We start from the raw sequence: 15,509 nt of genomic DNA on the forward strand, positions 1-15,509 counted from the left end.
ATTCGTTTCTTCTTTTTTTTTGTTATTAATGTCTAATTCATTCTGCCTCAGAAGGTGCTGCTACGCACATGTAATTCCTCCCTTCTTTTTTTCTTTGTTGTTGGCCCTCACGACAGGTTTCTTGTTTCTTGTTTCTTTTCTGGGTGGAGGAAGGAGGGCTGCGATGGTTGTCAAGGCTGCGGTTTTGGTAGCGTCAATAGGCTCTATTTCCACCCCTTCCTTCTCCTCTTCCTCCTCTCTTCAATAATAAAGTAAGCACATCATTGTGGGTTTTGTGTTTCTCCGTTTATTTTTCTTCGGATTCTTCAGAACTATTTTTTTCCTCTTCTTCATTCGAATGACATCTGTGAGCACGCGCGGTAGTCAGAATGTGGGCGAGAGAATCGCCGTCGCTGTGTTTTCGAAGTCACTCTTGGTTTCCTTGTCTGTGCACGTAGTTTTTTGTGGCCTTTTTCTTCGCTTTGTGAAAGTGCTCTTGGATGTGACCTGTCGCTGTAGTGGTTGCTTTACTATCATCAGTGTTCTTTTGTTTGTTTTTAACGGTGTCCGGTCTCAAATAGTGTGTGTGTGTGTGTGTGTGTGTGTGCGTGTGTCAGTCGGATGAACACTGCAGCTCATCTCCGAGGTGAAAAACGAAGTAAAAAACAAGATAGACCTTTTCGGATATGTCGATCGTAGGAACACTTTGGGTGACAAGCTGCGGCTATGCGCGTGCGTGCATGCGTGCGGCAAGCATTAGAAGGGACTATCTCCCCAAAAAAGTATCTCTTTCCGTGATCGAATTTAACTTAAGGGCCACTTCTTCACCCTTCGTGCCTTTTTACACCTCTTTCTTCTATTCGAATGCTGACGGGCGCATGTGCTCCAGTTAGTCTCACACGGAAGGGAATTACGTATCCACGTTCTACCTTAACAAAACAGAACGAAACGCGTTGAACAGCAGCTTTCGTGTTCCGCACCGACAGCTGCAACAGCATAATATAACGAAGCGGCGGCGAACGAAGTGTTCAACCGCAACATCAATTGCTCAGCAGCGTTGCCGCAATGTCTCTCTCCGGCAGTCTCGCCGCTGTCGTGCAGGGTAATGATGACGATCCCATGCGCACGCTCTGGGAGTATCCTGAGCACGTCTTCATCTTTACCCGGGCTGGCAAGCCGGTTTTCTCCCTCCACGGTGGTGAGGAGCGGATGAGTCCGCTGTTTGCGCTGTTGCAGGTGCTGCTGCACATGGGCGACGCCAGCGATGACGACAGCGCGGACAACGATGATGTGCCGCACACCAGCCAGCCTTCATCTAGGCAGGCGTCTTCCTCCTCCGCGAGAGATGCAACGACCTCCGATGAGGTGCGCCAAGCAGTGTACTATCAGCCATGTCCAGATCCTGCTCAAGGCGGCGAGCACGAGGTGCAGGCCCTCACGCTGTTTTTCTACGTGCAAGGGGAGCTCATGTACGTTATGGCGCAGCGCGCGGTTGCCCCCGCCTCACCCGCCCGCCACGAAGACGCAAACGACGCTGAGGAGGGCTGTCCCTACGCTTGCACGACACCGCCGGTTGCGAGCTACTGCGCTGCGCAACTGCGGCATCTGCATCACTTTATTCTGCTTGTGCTACCCACCATCAATTCGCTCCTCGAGCAGCAGCCAAGCCTTGATGTGATGTGCATCTACACCGACTCAGATCGGGCCGCACTGCGTGAGTTGATCGAGTCCTACGCCTCACGACTTACCTACGCCGTCGGGGCAATGGCCACCCTCACGTTAAGCGTCGAAAAGCGTCGTATTGTGGAAGGGGCGCTGCTGCGCTCTTTCCGCTTCACCGACGACGTGGCCGCCCCTCCTGCGCAGCAGCTCTTTAGTCTCCTCTTCTATCAAGATTACCTCGTGGCGGCCGTAGGGCCACCGGAGACGTATGCGATGTCGCCCGGCGAGGCAGATCGAGCCGCTCCCCTCGCCTTTGGGCCCGCGGACGCCTGCTGCGGCGGCCTACACGTCGATGACGCCCTGCTGCTGTACCGGTTCGCCCGCTCCCTCGTGCGGCGCCAGGTGGGCGAGGCCTGGGCACCCGTCTGTTTGCCGCGCTTTAACAACGCCGGCTACCTCTGGTGCTACGCGGTGGACTTTAGTCGCTACATACGCGATCTGCGCGGCGAGCTGGGGCTGTCCGTGTGGCCGAGCCTGTGGCCGGCCAAAGGGGATCAAAATTTGCTGCTTCTGCACGTCTCCGCCGGACAGGATGATTTTACGCCGCTGTCGCGGTGCACGCGTCGCTTCGCGCAGCTGCTCTACGCCCCCGCCGTCAGCGATAATTTCTACCACAAGTTAGAGGAGGAAATCTGCTACCGTACGCCAGCGCTGCTGACGGAGCTGCTCGGCCCGCTGCACGCCTCCTACTGTCCTATCGGGTCGCACGGCGCTTCCAATGCTTCGCCGCCCTCGCGCTCGCCTTCGCCGCTGCCGTCGACTTCATCGTCGAGTCGCTGCGCAGGCGTCCCGCTGTGGTACGGTCTGGTGGTGCAGGGCGGAGACCCGGACTTCTTGACTTCTGACGAGATGGCTGAGCCGCACGCGACGACGGAAGCCGCCGCTGCCGTTGCTGCGGCCGCCATGCGCGCCGTCCCCCACGCCACCGCGGACGTTCGTCTCTTTTTTGAGTGTCAGCCTTCGCCGCTGCTCAACTTGACCACCGTCGATGCAGTGAAGGAGTTTCATCAGTGCGTGGTTCGCTATCAGGCGCAGCTGCGCTCCATGCCGGCCTCGTCTTCCTCGCCGTCGATGCTGCTGGTGCGCCACAGCAGCTCCGTCGCCTTTGCGCTCGTGCATCCAACGGTGTCAACGCTGACGACGCTGGCGCAGCACTTTTTCTCGACGTGGGCCCCGCTGGGCATCCCTGATGACGTAGACGAGGTGGAGGTGGCGGACGGCAACGCTGATCCTTCTTTTGCCGGTGATCGCGCGACCGCTTTGCATAGTCAGCGACGGGGAAGCGACAGCAATGAGGAGCCGCAGCACCTGTCACGGCGCGGGGTGTCCTTTTCGGCCTGGTTGGAGGCGGTGCGTGCGTTGGGCGTCGCGGAGCTCGCCGTTGTCTTTCCCGCAGCCACACCAGACGCACTCGCGTGGTATTGGGTGGCGCGGGTGCTGTTCATGGCGGTGCAGCGTCGCAGGCGCTACGTGGTGCGTCAGCTGGTCGGAAAACAACCGCAAAAAAGCGCTGTGAAGGTGTGACGTTGCGCGACGGATAACGCGTCTGCAAGCAGCAACAACAAGAACAGAGCCGTCGGGGCGTGTTGACGCTCTACGTTTCGTAGCTTTTTCAGTTGTCGATGGATATCCCACTCAAAGATACCAAAAGACACAGAAAAGCACATCGGATTAAAAAAAAAAAGAAGGCGAAGGGACGGATCATCACTTGAAATAATAGTAGAAGATGTGTCATCGGTGTAGGTGCAAAGCAAAGTGTTTCCAAGCTTTCTGAGATGACACGTGGCGTTTGAAAATACACGTAGAAGACGGAAGACGTGCCGGATACGTCGAGCTTCACCCATTTGCAGCACGCTGTGCGTGAATGTCGAAATCATCAACAAAGGAGAGGAATAAGCTGCGAAATGGGCGTCTTTTCCTGATTGTTTGGAGCTTTCCTCTGTACTTCCTTGCTCTTTTTCTCCTTCTCTCTTTTCCCTTTTCCTATTTTTGCGCATTCTCTTGTTTGTGTTTTTGACACATGAACTATTTGAAAAAAACCACTTTCGTGTGTTCTGCTCTCCCGTATTCTCCCCTTCCCCCGCCACGCATACACATTCGCTCTCTCTCTCTCTCATTTAAAAAGTGAGGTGCACAGCTGCTAATTCATTGCCCCTGGGGGTTGAAACGAAGAGCAGCAAGCCAGTTGTTTCTTTCTCTTTTTTCTCTCTCTCCCTTCTTTTTTAAAGGAGAGGCTCCTGTGCGTATTTGCTGCAGTGTAATTTTGGCGAGAGCGGCGATGCTGTCCAAGAAGAAGGCCGCAAAGCGGGCCGCCATCAGTGCGACGGTGCGGAAGGAGGAGAAGGTCCACCGCGATGCGGTGCAACAGCGCAAGAAGGGTGTCTCCGCAGCGGTGACACGCACAAAGGGCCAGGGACACCACGCAGAGAAGGACGCGCAGCCCCCGCACCGCGTCCTGACGCGGGCGGATGCGGTAGAGGGGACCAGCAGCACCGACAATCGGGCGGAGCTCATTCGTAGCCTCGGCGACCACATCGACACACGTTTGCAGGACATCACCTTTGACGACGACCTCGACGGCGATGTCTTTCACGAGCGCCGCGCGCTGTTGATGGAGGAGGCACGCCTTGCCGCGGGCGTGAAGCAGCGCGTCGTCTCTACCTCTGTGCTGGACTATCTGGGCCGTCACATGGAACTGCGCGACGTGCACACCGTGCGCATCGCTCACAACAGCAACTCCATCACGTGCGTCGCCGCCCTCGGCACCGACCGCATCGTCTACGGGGATAAGTCTGGGAAGGTGTACCTAGTCGACATTTCCACCACCGCGAGCGGCACGGGCATGACGATGAGCGATAGGGCGGAGGCGCAGCGACGTCGCAAAGTGCTGCTGGAGCCGGTGCTGCCCACCGGCATCGTCTCCATTGCCGTGAGCGACACAGCTGCCAACCGGCCTACCACTCGTGACGTCTTTGAGAAGACCACTGTAGACATGTCCTGCCCTTCGTATGTCGCCGCCGGCGCGATGGACGGCTCGATCAGCGTATGGGAGACGCTCACGAAGGTCCACAAGGGGCTTCTCTTTATGCACCGCAAGCCGATTACGGGGCTGCGCTTCCGCATGGACACCGCCACGCTTTACTCCTGCTGCGAGGACGGCACGTTACGTGTGTGGTCGGTGCCGCAGATGATGGCGATGGACAAGCTGTTTGGACACGAGGGCGCTATTCACTTTATTGACGGTCTGCGCAAGGAGACGGCTGCCACAGTGGGCGAGGACGGCACGATGCGGTTTTGGAAGGTCGACGCCGCGACGCAGCAGGCCTACACCTACGCGCCGACAAAGCCGTCTGACGTCCTGGTAAACGGTAGCGGTGCGCACGCATCGGCCACACCGCAGCCACCGGCGCCGAATGTGGTGATGGAGGCGGTGGCGATGCTGAACGAGGGCATCGTGATTGGCGGCGCCCGTGATGGTAGCATCATTGTGTTTGATTTAAACCGACGCAAGCCGCTGATTGTCGTGCCGGCCGCACACGGCTACGGCTTCATCGGCGACGGCACGGGGCTTGAGAAGGCCGCAGTGCAGCTCGCTGAAGAAGACGCGAGCGCGCGAGTGGCAGGTGGGTCCTCTTCGTCGGCCAGCAGCGGCGCTCGTCGCAACGCGAACCCGATCACGGCGGTGGCCGCCGTGCCGTACGCGGATGTAATGGCCACCGCCAGTTATGACGGAGTGGTGCGGGTGTGGCGTGTAGCCGGGGTGGGTGCCGGCGCCACCGCACCTGGTCGCCGCACCGAGGAGGCCGAAGGCCAAGAGGCTTCTTCGACGTCAGCAACGAACACGATGCGGCGAGTGGAGCCGCATCTGGTGCTCGTGGCAGCCCTGCCCGTCCCCGCGATCGTCAACTCCCTGCGCTTCAGCGACGGCGGCGATGTGCTGTACGTGGCGATGGCGAAGGAGCCGCGCCGTGGACGCTGGGTCGTGCAGTCGGCTGCCCGCAACGGCGTGTTGGTCGTGCCGCTGACGGAGGGCGGGAAGACGCTGCTGCAGGGCATGAGCGGCGAGGTGGAGCACATTCCGGCCCAGCTCTTCGGCATCGACGACACGGCCGTGGAGGCGGAGGAGGGGGAGGAGGACAGCCACAGCGATGGCGGCCACCGTCGCAACGCAGGCGATGAGGAGGAGGGGGAGGCGGAGGTCAGCTCCAGCGCGGATCTATTCCTTGACGAGGACCACGACGACGATGGTGCAGCAGCGGCGGCGGTCGACGACGAGGCGCAGGATATGTTTAGTGTCGGACCAGATGGGATGCTGCGGTTCAAGGACGACGTGGCGCGTGCCTCGAAGAGCGCATCACCGTTGAATAAAACGAAGAAGAAAAGGAGCGGGATGCCGAAGGTACTCCGTCAGACCTCCGCGGCAGAAGTCTCGACTTCAGCGAAGCCGCGAGATGGTGACGCACCAGCGAAGAAGTCGCTTAAGAAAACGAAGAAGATGAAGAGCGTCGGCGCCAAAGCGAAGGTTGGCACATCGAATGGCGCAGCAGCGGTGGCCGCGAAGAAGAAAAAGAAGATGAAGATGGCGTGACAAACAGGCGAGGACGAGCAGCAAACCAACAGGCGACACCCACCTCTTCTTCTTTCCCCTCCTATTTCACGCAAAAAGTGCGAGCACCACGCATTTGTGAAGAATGGCGACGCCGCTGGAGGGTGTGGGAGTGGGTAGGCAAAAAAATTCGCCCCCTTTGTGGCTCACCCTCTCCCTCCCCCCGCTCACTATTCTTTGGGGAGGGCTTAACAACTACCTAATTTGTCGAATAACAGTTCTTTTTTAAAACTCTTATTTCACTGTTTTTCTTTTGGCGGATGATAATAATATTTATCTGAGTAAACAAGTTCTCCAAAAACAAAACGTAAAACCCACAGGTGTGGGCGATTGAACAGTTGCACGGACGCAAACTGACCGTCAGCGCTTCATACACAGCCACTGACAGCTGTTGAGGCGCCGCGAGAGGATGAAGCAAGTGTTTGGAGAAGGATGAAAATCTCTAGGAAACCTTTTCTATTATTTTCTCCACTATGCCTCCATGCTTCATGCTCCAATCGTGCTGCGCCGCGCACGCAAGATTAGGCTGAAGGCAGTGACCTGTTTTCAGATGGAGGGCACTGTTAGCAGGAACGAATAGCACTGAGCTTCTTCTTTTTCTTTCCTTGTGCTGAATGCGCAGCGCACGGTCACTCCAAAGGGCTCTTCTCCACTTGACAGGGAACCGTCACACCTGCTTCTCATCTCTTCTTCATGATTTCTTTCACTTTTTGTTAATAACATTCCGGAAAACGGAAGTAAGTTGTGTAGAAGACGGTACTTCCCCTCAGTGAGCTTGAAGATGTCGTCCACAGCAGAGACAAATTCCACCGCCAATGGAACGGCAGATTCCGCTGCGGGGTTGCCTGCCCCTCCGCTGGAGCCCATCATTCCAGGTTGCACACCACACAAGTACTACCGTGTGCCGGACGGGCTGAAGGCTCTGCGGCGCAAGCAGAAAGTGGGGATTATTTTCGGCTACGTCGGTGAGTGCTACTGTGGACTGCAGTGGAACCACCTGCCGGAGTACCCGACGGTGGAAGAGGCCCTCATGAAGGCGCTCTTTGAGACGGACATGGTGAGCGAGATCAACTTCTCCAGCTTTAAGGTGCAGCAGCTCCTTAACTTTGAGCGTGCCAGCCGCACCGACAAGGGGGTGCACGCCCTCCGCAACGTCGTCTCGGTCGCCATTATGCTGCCGTACGACCCCGCCTACGTGGAGAAGCGCCAAGCCGCGATGCACATCGAGCAGGAGCGGCAGCGTACAAGCCAGGCAGCTCCTCCCACCACCACCGCCGGCTCGGAGGAAAAAGAGGATGAGTCGGAGCTGCAGACAGCATTCAGTTGCGAGGAGGCGAAGCGCTTGCTTAACCTGGCCCTCCCTCACGACCTCCACGTGTACGCCGTGGTGCCCGTCACGCGCAGCTTCAACGCCTACCTCAACTGCGGTGGGCGTCGCTACGAGTACTACCTCCCCACGTTCTCCCTCATGGCCCATCGGGAGTACGCCACGGACTACTTCCCGTCTGCGCTGGCGCCGTCGCAGCCGACGCTGAGGGAGGTCGGGTTTGTGCCGGGCAAGGTCGGGAAGTGTCAAGCGGCACGGCCGAGTGCGGCACCGCTGACGGAGGAGGAGGAGGAGGCGCAGCGACGCAAAAAGCAAAACAGCGCACGCAAGAGCAAAGGACACTTTCCGAAGCGCAAGCGTGCAAGAGCCGTCGCTGTTGCGCCGGTGAAGACGGCCACGATGGCTTCCGCAGAAGGTGCATGCAACGTAAAGCGCGAGGAAAACGCTGTTGGCGCAAATGACCTACCCCCAGAGACAACAGTAGAGGTCGCTGCCGACTCCAATTCAACGCACGCAAAGGATGCGGCGGGGGAGGAGGCGAGTGCCGGCGAGGCGGACAGCGAGGACAGCGACGCAGAGGTGCGGGAGACGCTGGCGCAGGCGGAGACGAGCACCCTGGCCGACAACTACGCTACCCATTTCCACGATGGCCTCTTTGAAACGATGATCCTCTTCCGCACCATTCCCACCAACGTGATGCAGCACGTGGCGCGGTACCGCCTACCAGCAGACCAACTCGAGCACACTCGCCGCCTCTTTCACGCTTATGAAGGGACGCACTGCTACCACAATTTCACTCCGGGCGGCCGCAGCTACGACGCCTCGTGCCACCGGTTTATTCGCCGTGTGAGCGTCAGCGACCCCTTCGTGGTGTCGCCTGAGGATGCGCTGCTGCAACAAAGCATCGACCACTGGTCGCTGAACCACTTCTACTCACCAGATGAGCGCGTGACGGCGACGTACGAGGAGTGGCTGACGGAGGCAGGCATTACAGAGGGCCTGAAAGATGGAGTTACCCATGGCGAGAGCTCCGCTGAGGGAGCAGGCGTGACCAGGAAAGTTTCCGATGCGGTCGACGCGGCTCTCCGTGACCGCATGCGACAGCACATCCGTGACGTCTACAAGGGCGGCATCGAAGTGGTGCGTGTCGAGCTCGATGGACAGAGTTTCATGCTGAACCAAATCCGCAAGATGATCGGTGCAGTGGTCTGCATTGCAGCGACGGGACTGCCGGACACGTACATTCATGACGTGCTGCTGCGCAAAGGCATTCGCCGTGGCATTCCGATGGCGCCGGCAAACGGGCTCTTCCTTTCGTTCTTGGACTTCTCCGGCTACAACCGTCGTCTGGAGCGTATTCAAAACAACGGCAACAATGGGACAGGCAAAGGGTCGCTCGATGTCGAGCTCAACGTCAATCCTGAAGAGGTGGAAGAGCAACGACGGCGCATTATTGCGGTGGTGCTGCGCAACGAAATGGCCGAGGATATCATGGGTAAGTGGATGCGCTCGCTGCGGCACGTTGTGCGCCTGGCGTGGAAGCATGACATTCCCTGAAAGATAAATGGAACCGGCCAAGTCGCGTAGGAGCTGCGTGGTCGGTCTTTCCTTTTTGTGTTTGCCCGATGGAAGCTGAAATGGCGAGGGGTGGTTTGGAGAGGCGAGCCGAGAAAGATATGGCATGTTCATGCGTGGGTATAAGTAAGAGGATCCCTACACACACACACACACAAACACTTACAGACACACGCTTTCACCCCTTACCCTAGCGGCGCTGGAACAACGAGTAACCGAGCAAAACTGCCTGCAAGCGTTTGCATAAAAAAAAACCATCTCCCCTCAACGAGCCACCACGACCACCACCGCCACAAGCGATTCGACGTGTCTGTTGAATTGAAAGCTGCTCTTGACTGCGCGTGTTTTTTTTTTCTTTCTTTCTCTTTTCATCGTCGTGGTGTTTACTCGTATTCATTTGTTGACTGTCTTCCGTCGTTGCTCATCCGCCGACGAGTTTGTGTGAAGGACAGAAAGGCGAGAACGCACAAATGTAAAGGTGCTTATAACACCGAGACGACAACACCGAATGCACGAAGGCGGCAGTGCAAGAAGCTGACAAACGTGCATTTCCATCTTGGCTTAGAGGCGACCTCCTCATTTTTGTTGTTTCCCACCCCCTCTTTGTCTCTATCTTCTCTCCCCCTCTCGTTGCACCTTGCACGCGCTCCGACATCCACGCGCCTGACTCACACTCTCACAGAAATTGTAGCTAATGTGACTCCTTTAAATCGACGAAGCACAACACTACCTAATACTTACTTGAGTAGCTTGATTTTGGATCAGCAGCGCCGCTGTACTTCTCCCGATCGACAAGAAATCAAGTATATCTAAAAGACTCAGCTCTCACTGGAAAAAAAAGAAATATATTTTCTGCTTTGTTTTTCTCTTCTCTCTCTCGCAACAGATAATAATAACAACAAAGAAATAAACCCGTGGTGACGGTGCTCCCCTTATTATTACTGTTGTTATTGAAACACACACAGCAAGAAAAGGAGCAACCACGTCCCTCTTTTCCTTTCTTTTCTCTTTTCCTCTCCATTTTTCTCAGTCGTAATAGAAATAATAACCAAAAACAATACGGTTTGAAAACTGCAATTCGAAAGAACACTGCAAAGAGGAACAACAAAGGACACATTAGTCATTTTGTGTTTCTCGTTCAATCTCGTATTTTTTTTTTCTTGCTCATTGCGAAGCGGAGATCCTTTCTTTTCTCTTCTTTTTGCTTTCTCCGACTTCGCCTCGCGTTGCTAAAGTGAATGCTTTTGCTATAACACGTTTTAGCTTAACTTTCTTCTTCTCTGTCTTTCTTGAGCCCATCTCCTTCGCGAGACCACAACACAACAGAAAAAAGAATCATCAACGAACGGAGCAGTACGAAACCAGATCTTAAAAGAACAGTTTTCTGCCTGCTAGTGTAAGTTGGCTCCATCATCTCCTCTGTCTCGCCGCGCCTTTCTGTGTGTGTGTGTGCTTTCTTTTATTCTCTTTTCTTTAGCTGACCTTTTTTTTCTTACTTTATCGTTTGGTGAACCACAAGCTGACTGCTCTTTCGTGAGGACAAGTATACATTTATACGAAGGGCCGCGAATAAAGATTCTCATTTGCCTTCACCTTTTCTTCTTTGTTGTCTCCGCTTTACTTTCTCACTTTTTTGTGTGTTTTGGTTTGGCTTTACCTCATCATTAAGAACCGCCTTCTGTGTGTTTTTTTTTTTGGCACTTCTATAGGCGTCACCTAAGTATTTTTTTCTGTCTTGTTCTGCTTTCTCTGACTATCAAAAGAAGAAGAAAACAAAAGCTGGCACTTTGCGCTCCTCTGCCTCGCTTCTTCTCCGATTTTTTCTATTTTTCGGTGCTTTTGTTTTTAAAGCACATCAACTTTTCCGTAGTTTCTGCCTCCATCACGATGTTCAAGTTCGTCTCTTCGATTGGTGATGCGGCGTACAAGGCGGCCACGAAGACCGGCCTGGCGGCGGGCTCCGATCAGCCCCCGTACCCGTGCGCGGTACCGCTGCAGGTGATTGAAGATCGCGACGACGTCGATGCTGTGGAACGCGTGCTGAATGACTCTTACGCGGCCATTCAAGACCTCCTTAGCGACGACCTCCCGCTGTTGTGTGGTAGCATCGCGGACCCGAAGCAGCACAAACCCTTCCACTCGGTGGACTTCACGGATCACGGTGGCGATATTCGTCTCTTCACCCGCCCTCATGTCGGCACCTACAACTTCGCCCGTGCGACGCTGACGTTAGACGGCATCTCGCCCCCGCAGATTCTCCGCCACATGCACGCGCAGAACCTGAAGGATCGCAACCGCTACTCGACCAACCTCTACCAGTACGAAGTCATCACCCGTAACCCGGAGCTGCCGGCGCAGTGGGTCGGCAACGACGACGATCACTTGGAAGAGATCGCCCAGATGGGCCTTCGCGACTGGCACGTAGAGTACAACCGCTACACCGCCCCACCCCCGGTTGCAGCGCGCGACTTTATCTACCTCGTTGAGAAGCGCTACGTGCCGGAGCAGCAGAGCTACTACATCTACGGCACCAGCGTCGACTTCCGCGACACCGCAGGCGTCAAGATCGAAAACGATAAATGCGTGCGCGGGGCCGTCATGTTTGGCTGGCGGCTGAAGATGATGGGGCCGAAGACGTACTGCACGTATGTCTCATGCATGAGTCCCAACGGGTGGGCACCGACGTTCATTGTAGGCTGGATGAAGACGGAAATCGCGAAGGAGTTCCAGAACTCGCGTCGTCTTCTCTACCAGGACGTGCCGCGCTCGCAGAACGCCGATGCCGCCTTCCACGCCAAAGCGCAGCCGGAGGCGAGCTTCAGCGCGGCGATCAACGGTGTGCACAACAACGCACTGTCAAGCGATAGCTCGAGCACGCAGTCGTCCCGAAACGGTACAGGCCTAGCTATGGAGAAGGAGGAGCGCCGCTTGCTTGTGGAAGAGGACCCGATCGTGTTCGAGTAGGCGATCAACTGGGAAACGACGAAAGGAAAGAAACACAAGATATCGTGTTTGCTGGTAGATCGTACTACTTTGTTCTTTATTCTATTTGGCTGTTATTATTTTTATTTATTTTTTTGCTTTTCGTGAACGAGTGCAATCGCAATGATGCTTTCTTCCTCTTTTCCTGTTATGCCAAATATGCGGAGTGTGGTGGAGGCGAGGAGACGGAAAGCACGAAAACAGAAAAGCTGCGCCAGTGCTGGTTGACGGCTACGCTGGAGAAGGAAATCCGCGCAGCCATGTTTCATCCGTATTCTTTGAGGTAAGTCGTACCGCCTCGGAGAGGCGCAGTGTGTGTGTCGCCGTCTTCCACCTCCCTTTTTAGAGTCTCTACTCCCCCATCCACAGCGAAAAACTTAATAAAAAAGTTCTGAGTAGATCGCCAAAGAGAATTGTGGGAGTAATACATTTTTCTGTTTTCCTGCTTTGCTAGTCGGGTTGTGCTGCCTCCACTCTTACTTCATAGTTTTTCCTTTTCTTTTTGTTATCGTGAGATACAATATCACTGTACTTACCTTTTTTTTCTTTGTACTACACCAGCACTAGATGAAGCACGAATGTCTTTCAAACAGCAGTGGGCTGGGAAGACGGAAAAAGGGGACGCGAATGTGCGCCTACGCAAATTGCGGTTCCTCCGTTGCTCTCTTTGGACTTCACAACGGCCAACTTGTCCCTGCCATGTGCAGCTTAACGGAAACGAGGTGTTGCTCTTCTGCTTGATTCCCCTTTTTCTTTTGGTCGTCCTTCTACCATGACTACTTCGTTCATTAGCTTCGTCGTTGTTGCCTCTCCACCTCATCTACGTCGTTGTTTTCGCCACCTTTTTTTCTTCTTCCCCCCTCTTCTTTGACGCTAACCACAGCATGGTTTAGACAAAGTGAAACGGGGGACATCCCTTGATGTATATATATATATATTCTTCTTCTGCTCTCGAAGACTTCCATGACCGCGTTTGTGCTTTCCCCCCCTCCTCCTTTTCTCTGCTGTGTTTATGCGGTGTAGTGACCCCTTCAGGGCCACTACTATTCTCTTTTGCTTGTTATTATTATTATTTTTTCTTTTCCGGGTGGTGCTCGTCACTGCGCTACACGAAGCTGTCTCTCTCTCTTTCCCCAACAGACGTCTGAAAGGGGGATTTCAGGCCTTTCTTTTTTTCTGGACTCTTTCTTTCGTATGATCATTTCGAAGAGAATCAAACGGTGCTAACGCCCACGGAAAAAAACCGGCCAAACAGCCTTTCCACTCTTTTTTTTTGCGTCGTGTGTGCTTTCACTGCGCACCTTCCTCATTTCCTTTTTTTCTTTTTTAAATACTGTATTTTGTCGGCTTTGTGGAAGCCCTCTTAAGAAGAAGAGGATCGAAACAAGAGCTGATCCCACCCTCAAAAGAAACAAACAAAAATAGAACAATAAATTATCATGCGATGTTTGCCGTGACTTTCTTTTCTTTCTTTCTTCCGATACTCTTCCCGGCTCGCGATATATATTTTTTTCTTAAATGTTAGTCGTTGTCCGTGGAATGGTGGTTGATGAATGAGAGAGGTAGCGAAAGCGGAGGCATTTGCCGAGGCTCCCTTGACGTTGTCCTGTATATATATATATATATACATATACCTTTGATTTCTTTTTTTGTCGTGGATTCTTCGTTCCTTTTCCTTTTCCTTTCTTTTCCTTTCTTTTCATGGTCCCGCTAAGCTAAACTCCTGTTTCTCAACAGATGATACCGTGGAAGACGGACGGAGCTTCTTTTTTTTTTTGAATTTCCTCTGTTTCATTACCTAGTATTGGTAGATGAGGCGGTTGCTCCTCGCTTCTTCTTTATTATTAATTTGGACGACAAAAGCCTGCGGGGAGGACGCAAGACCTTTTCTAAACGGGAAAGAAAAGGGGAAAAATAAATCGCGTGGGTTTTGGTTTTATTCTTTTGAACTGACGAACGTGCTCGTAGAAAATGTGTCGTCGTCTTGCAAAGGTGAACCTTCTAATCCGAAATAAGTGATGTGTGGGATCGATTGAAAAAGGAAAAAGCAAAAATCCAAAGAGATTGACACACGTGAGAGCGAACTGTGCAACTCAGGTTTGTTTGTTTGCTGACAGTTGTGTCTTTCATGCGGAGAGGCCACCGTTTCTTTTTTGTCTTTGCTTCAACCGGCTATCATCTTCGCTAAAGCAAATAAAGAAAGGCTTGAGTACGCGCAGCGAGAGAGCGAGGGGGAGAGAGATCTGTGCCTTTCAGCGAGGCGGAGAAGTTTTTTTTCACTTCTTTTTTCTTCGTTACTTCCACCGACGATCGCGTCGTCTTTTCGATGCGACTCGACGTTCACTGTTGCTTTGTCATGTTCACCTTCTTTTCCGCGTCACGCGTCCGAACTTCAACTCGTATTTTTTCCTCCTTTGACTTTTCTGTTTTTGTGAAGAAAAAAGACCCCTTTGTATGTTTTTGTTTTGTTTCTGAACGTTACGGTGGTTTCCCTTCTCTTTCTATAAGTACCTTTCTATTCATCTTGTGCTTGTGAACCATGCGATAGAGGGCCTGCTTCCGGTGTCCGATGCTGCGGTAGTCTCCCCGCCCCCCTGTCTTGGGTGTTTTTTTTTTCGTGCGGTCTCCTTTGACAGGGTCAGCTTGCCGAGACTCACGCATCCGCTGTGCTACGTAAGTTTTTTTTTTGTCTGTTTTATTGTTGCGATCTTCTTTTTTTTTCCTTTCTCTCTCAAACTTCGTATTAACCGGTTTATGATATCTATTTCTATAGCATCATTTGTTTCCCCATTATATATACATATATATTTGTTTTCTGAGTGGAAGCACAACTGGACGTAAAACTCGAGAAACAACAAAAAAAGCCAACATCAGCGAGAAATCAGCAGCAAAGAAGACCAGACTGATCGAGTCGGGAGAACAATCTTTTGTTTTTACTTTCCCCGTTGACTGCGGCAACGAAAAGGCTGAAGCGTTGCAGGAAGAGGTCTTTTCCTGATTGAGAACGCCTCCGAAACCACATCTGATGGTTTCATCTGCGTATTGATCACGTTCTCAACTGAACCAGGGGTTGAAGCTAAGTGTCCAGCCGACCGCAGATGCGCTGTGCATAAACCCGCACAGGAATTCATAGGTGGAATCGTTCTTTACGGGTTTCCTGTTTGTGTGCAATGTGCAGGATTCATCGGTGTGCGTGCGGCAGCGTTCTTTCCAGCTCTTTGCGTTCTCCGTCCTTCTATATTTTCCTCCCCTTTTTTCTTGCCTTTTTTTTGTTTCACACGTGCTAATCCCCCTCTGCCGCTCACGTCTCCCCCCCCT

The 15,509-nt window shown here is 53.5% G+C and overlaps 4 protein-coding genes across 6 annotated transcripts; all 4 read left to right on the forward strand.

Moving 5' to 3' along the window:
• Nucleotides 1-866: 866 nt before the first annotated feature.
• ABB37_03191 (hypothetical protein) lies at nucleotides 867-3,225 on the forward strand (the record flags this gene model as incomplete). Its single annotated transcript, XM_015800447.1, has 1 exon — nucleotides 867-3,225. The coding sequence occupies exon 1, from the start codon at nucleotides 1,045-1,047 to the stop codon at nucleotides 3,223-3,225; it is 2,181 nt and encodes a 726-aa protein (XP_015660454.1). The 5' UTR covers nucleotides 867-1,044.
• A 599-nt stretch (nucleotides 3,226-3,824) lies between these two features.
• Nucleotides 3,825-6,289, forward strand: ABB37_03192 (hypothetical protein; the record flags this gene model as incomplete). Of its 2 annotated transcripts, none has more annotated exons than XM_015800448.1 (1): nucleotides 3,825-6,289. In XM_015800448.1, exon 1 carries the CDS (start codon nucleotides 3,980-3,982, stop codon nucleotides 6,287-6,289), a length of 2,310 nt encoding a protein of 769 aa, XP_015660455.1. In that variant the 5' UTR covers nucleotides 3,825-3,979. The 2 variants fall into 2 exon arrangements, with proteins under 2 accessions (XP_015660455.1, XP_015660456.1); XM_015800449.1 differs by having other exon boundaries at nucleotides 3,837-6,289.
• A 754-nt stretch (nucleotides 6,290-7,043) lies between these two features.
• On the forward strand, nucleotides 7,044-9,191 carry ABB37_03193 (hypothetical protein; the record flags this gene model as incomplete). The annotated part of the gene is made up of 1 exon (XM_015800450.1): nucleotides 7,044-9,191. Exon 1 carries the CDS (start codon nucleotides 7,089-7,091, stop codon nucleotides 9,189-9,191), a length of 2,103 nt encoding a protein of 700 aa, XP_015660457.1. The 5' UTR covers nucleotides 7,044-7,088.
• Nucleotides 9,192-9,889: 698 nt separating this feature from the next.
• ABB37_03194 (hypothetical protein) lies at nucleotides 9,890-12,173 on the forward strand (the record flags this gene model as incomplete). Of its 2 annotated transcripts, none has more annotated exons than XM_015800451.1 (1): nucleotides 9,890-12,173. In XM_015800451.1, the coding sequence occupies exon 1, from the start codon at nucleotides 11,097-11,099 to the stop codon at nucleotides 12,171-12,173; it is 1,077 nt and encodes a 358-aa protein (XP_015660458.1). In that variant the 5' UTR covers nucleotides 9,890-11,096. The 2 variants fall into 2 exon arrangements, with proteins under 2 accessions (XP_015660458.1, XP_015660459.1); XM_015800452.1 differs by having other exon boundaries at nucleotides 9,899-12,173.
• Between the last annotated feature and the right edge of the window lie 3,336 nt (nucleotides 12,174-15,509).

Source organism: Leptomonas pyrrhocoris, assembly GCF_001293395.1.
Source record: "Leptomonas pyrrhocoris isolate H10 chromosome Unknown, whole genome shotgun sequence".
Taxonomy (NCBI): Eukaryota; Euglenozoa; class Kinetoplastea; order Trypanosomatida; family Trypanosomatidae; genus Leptomonas; species Leptomonas pyrrhocoris.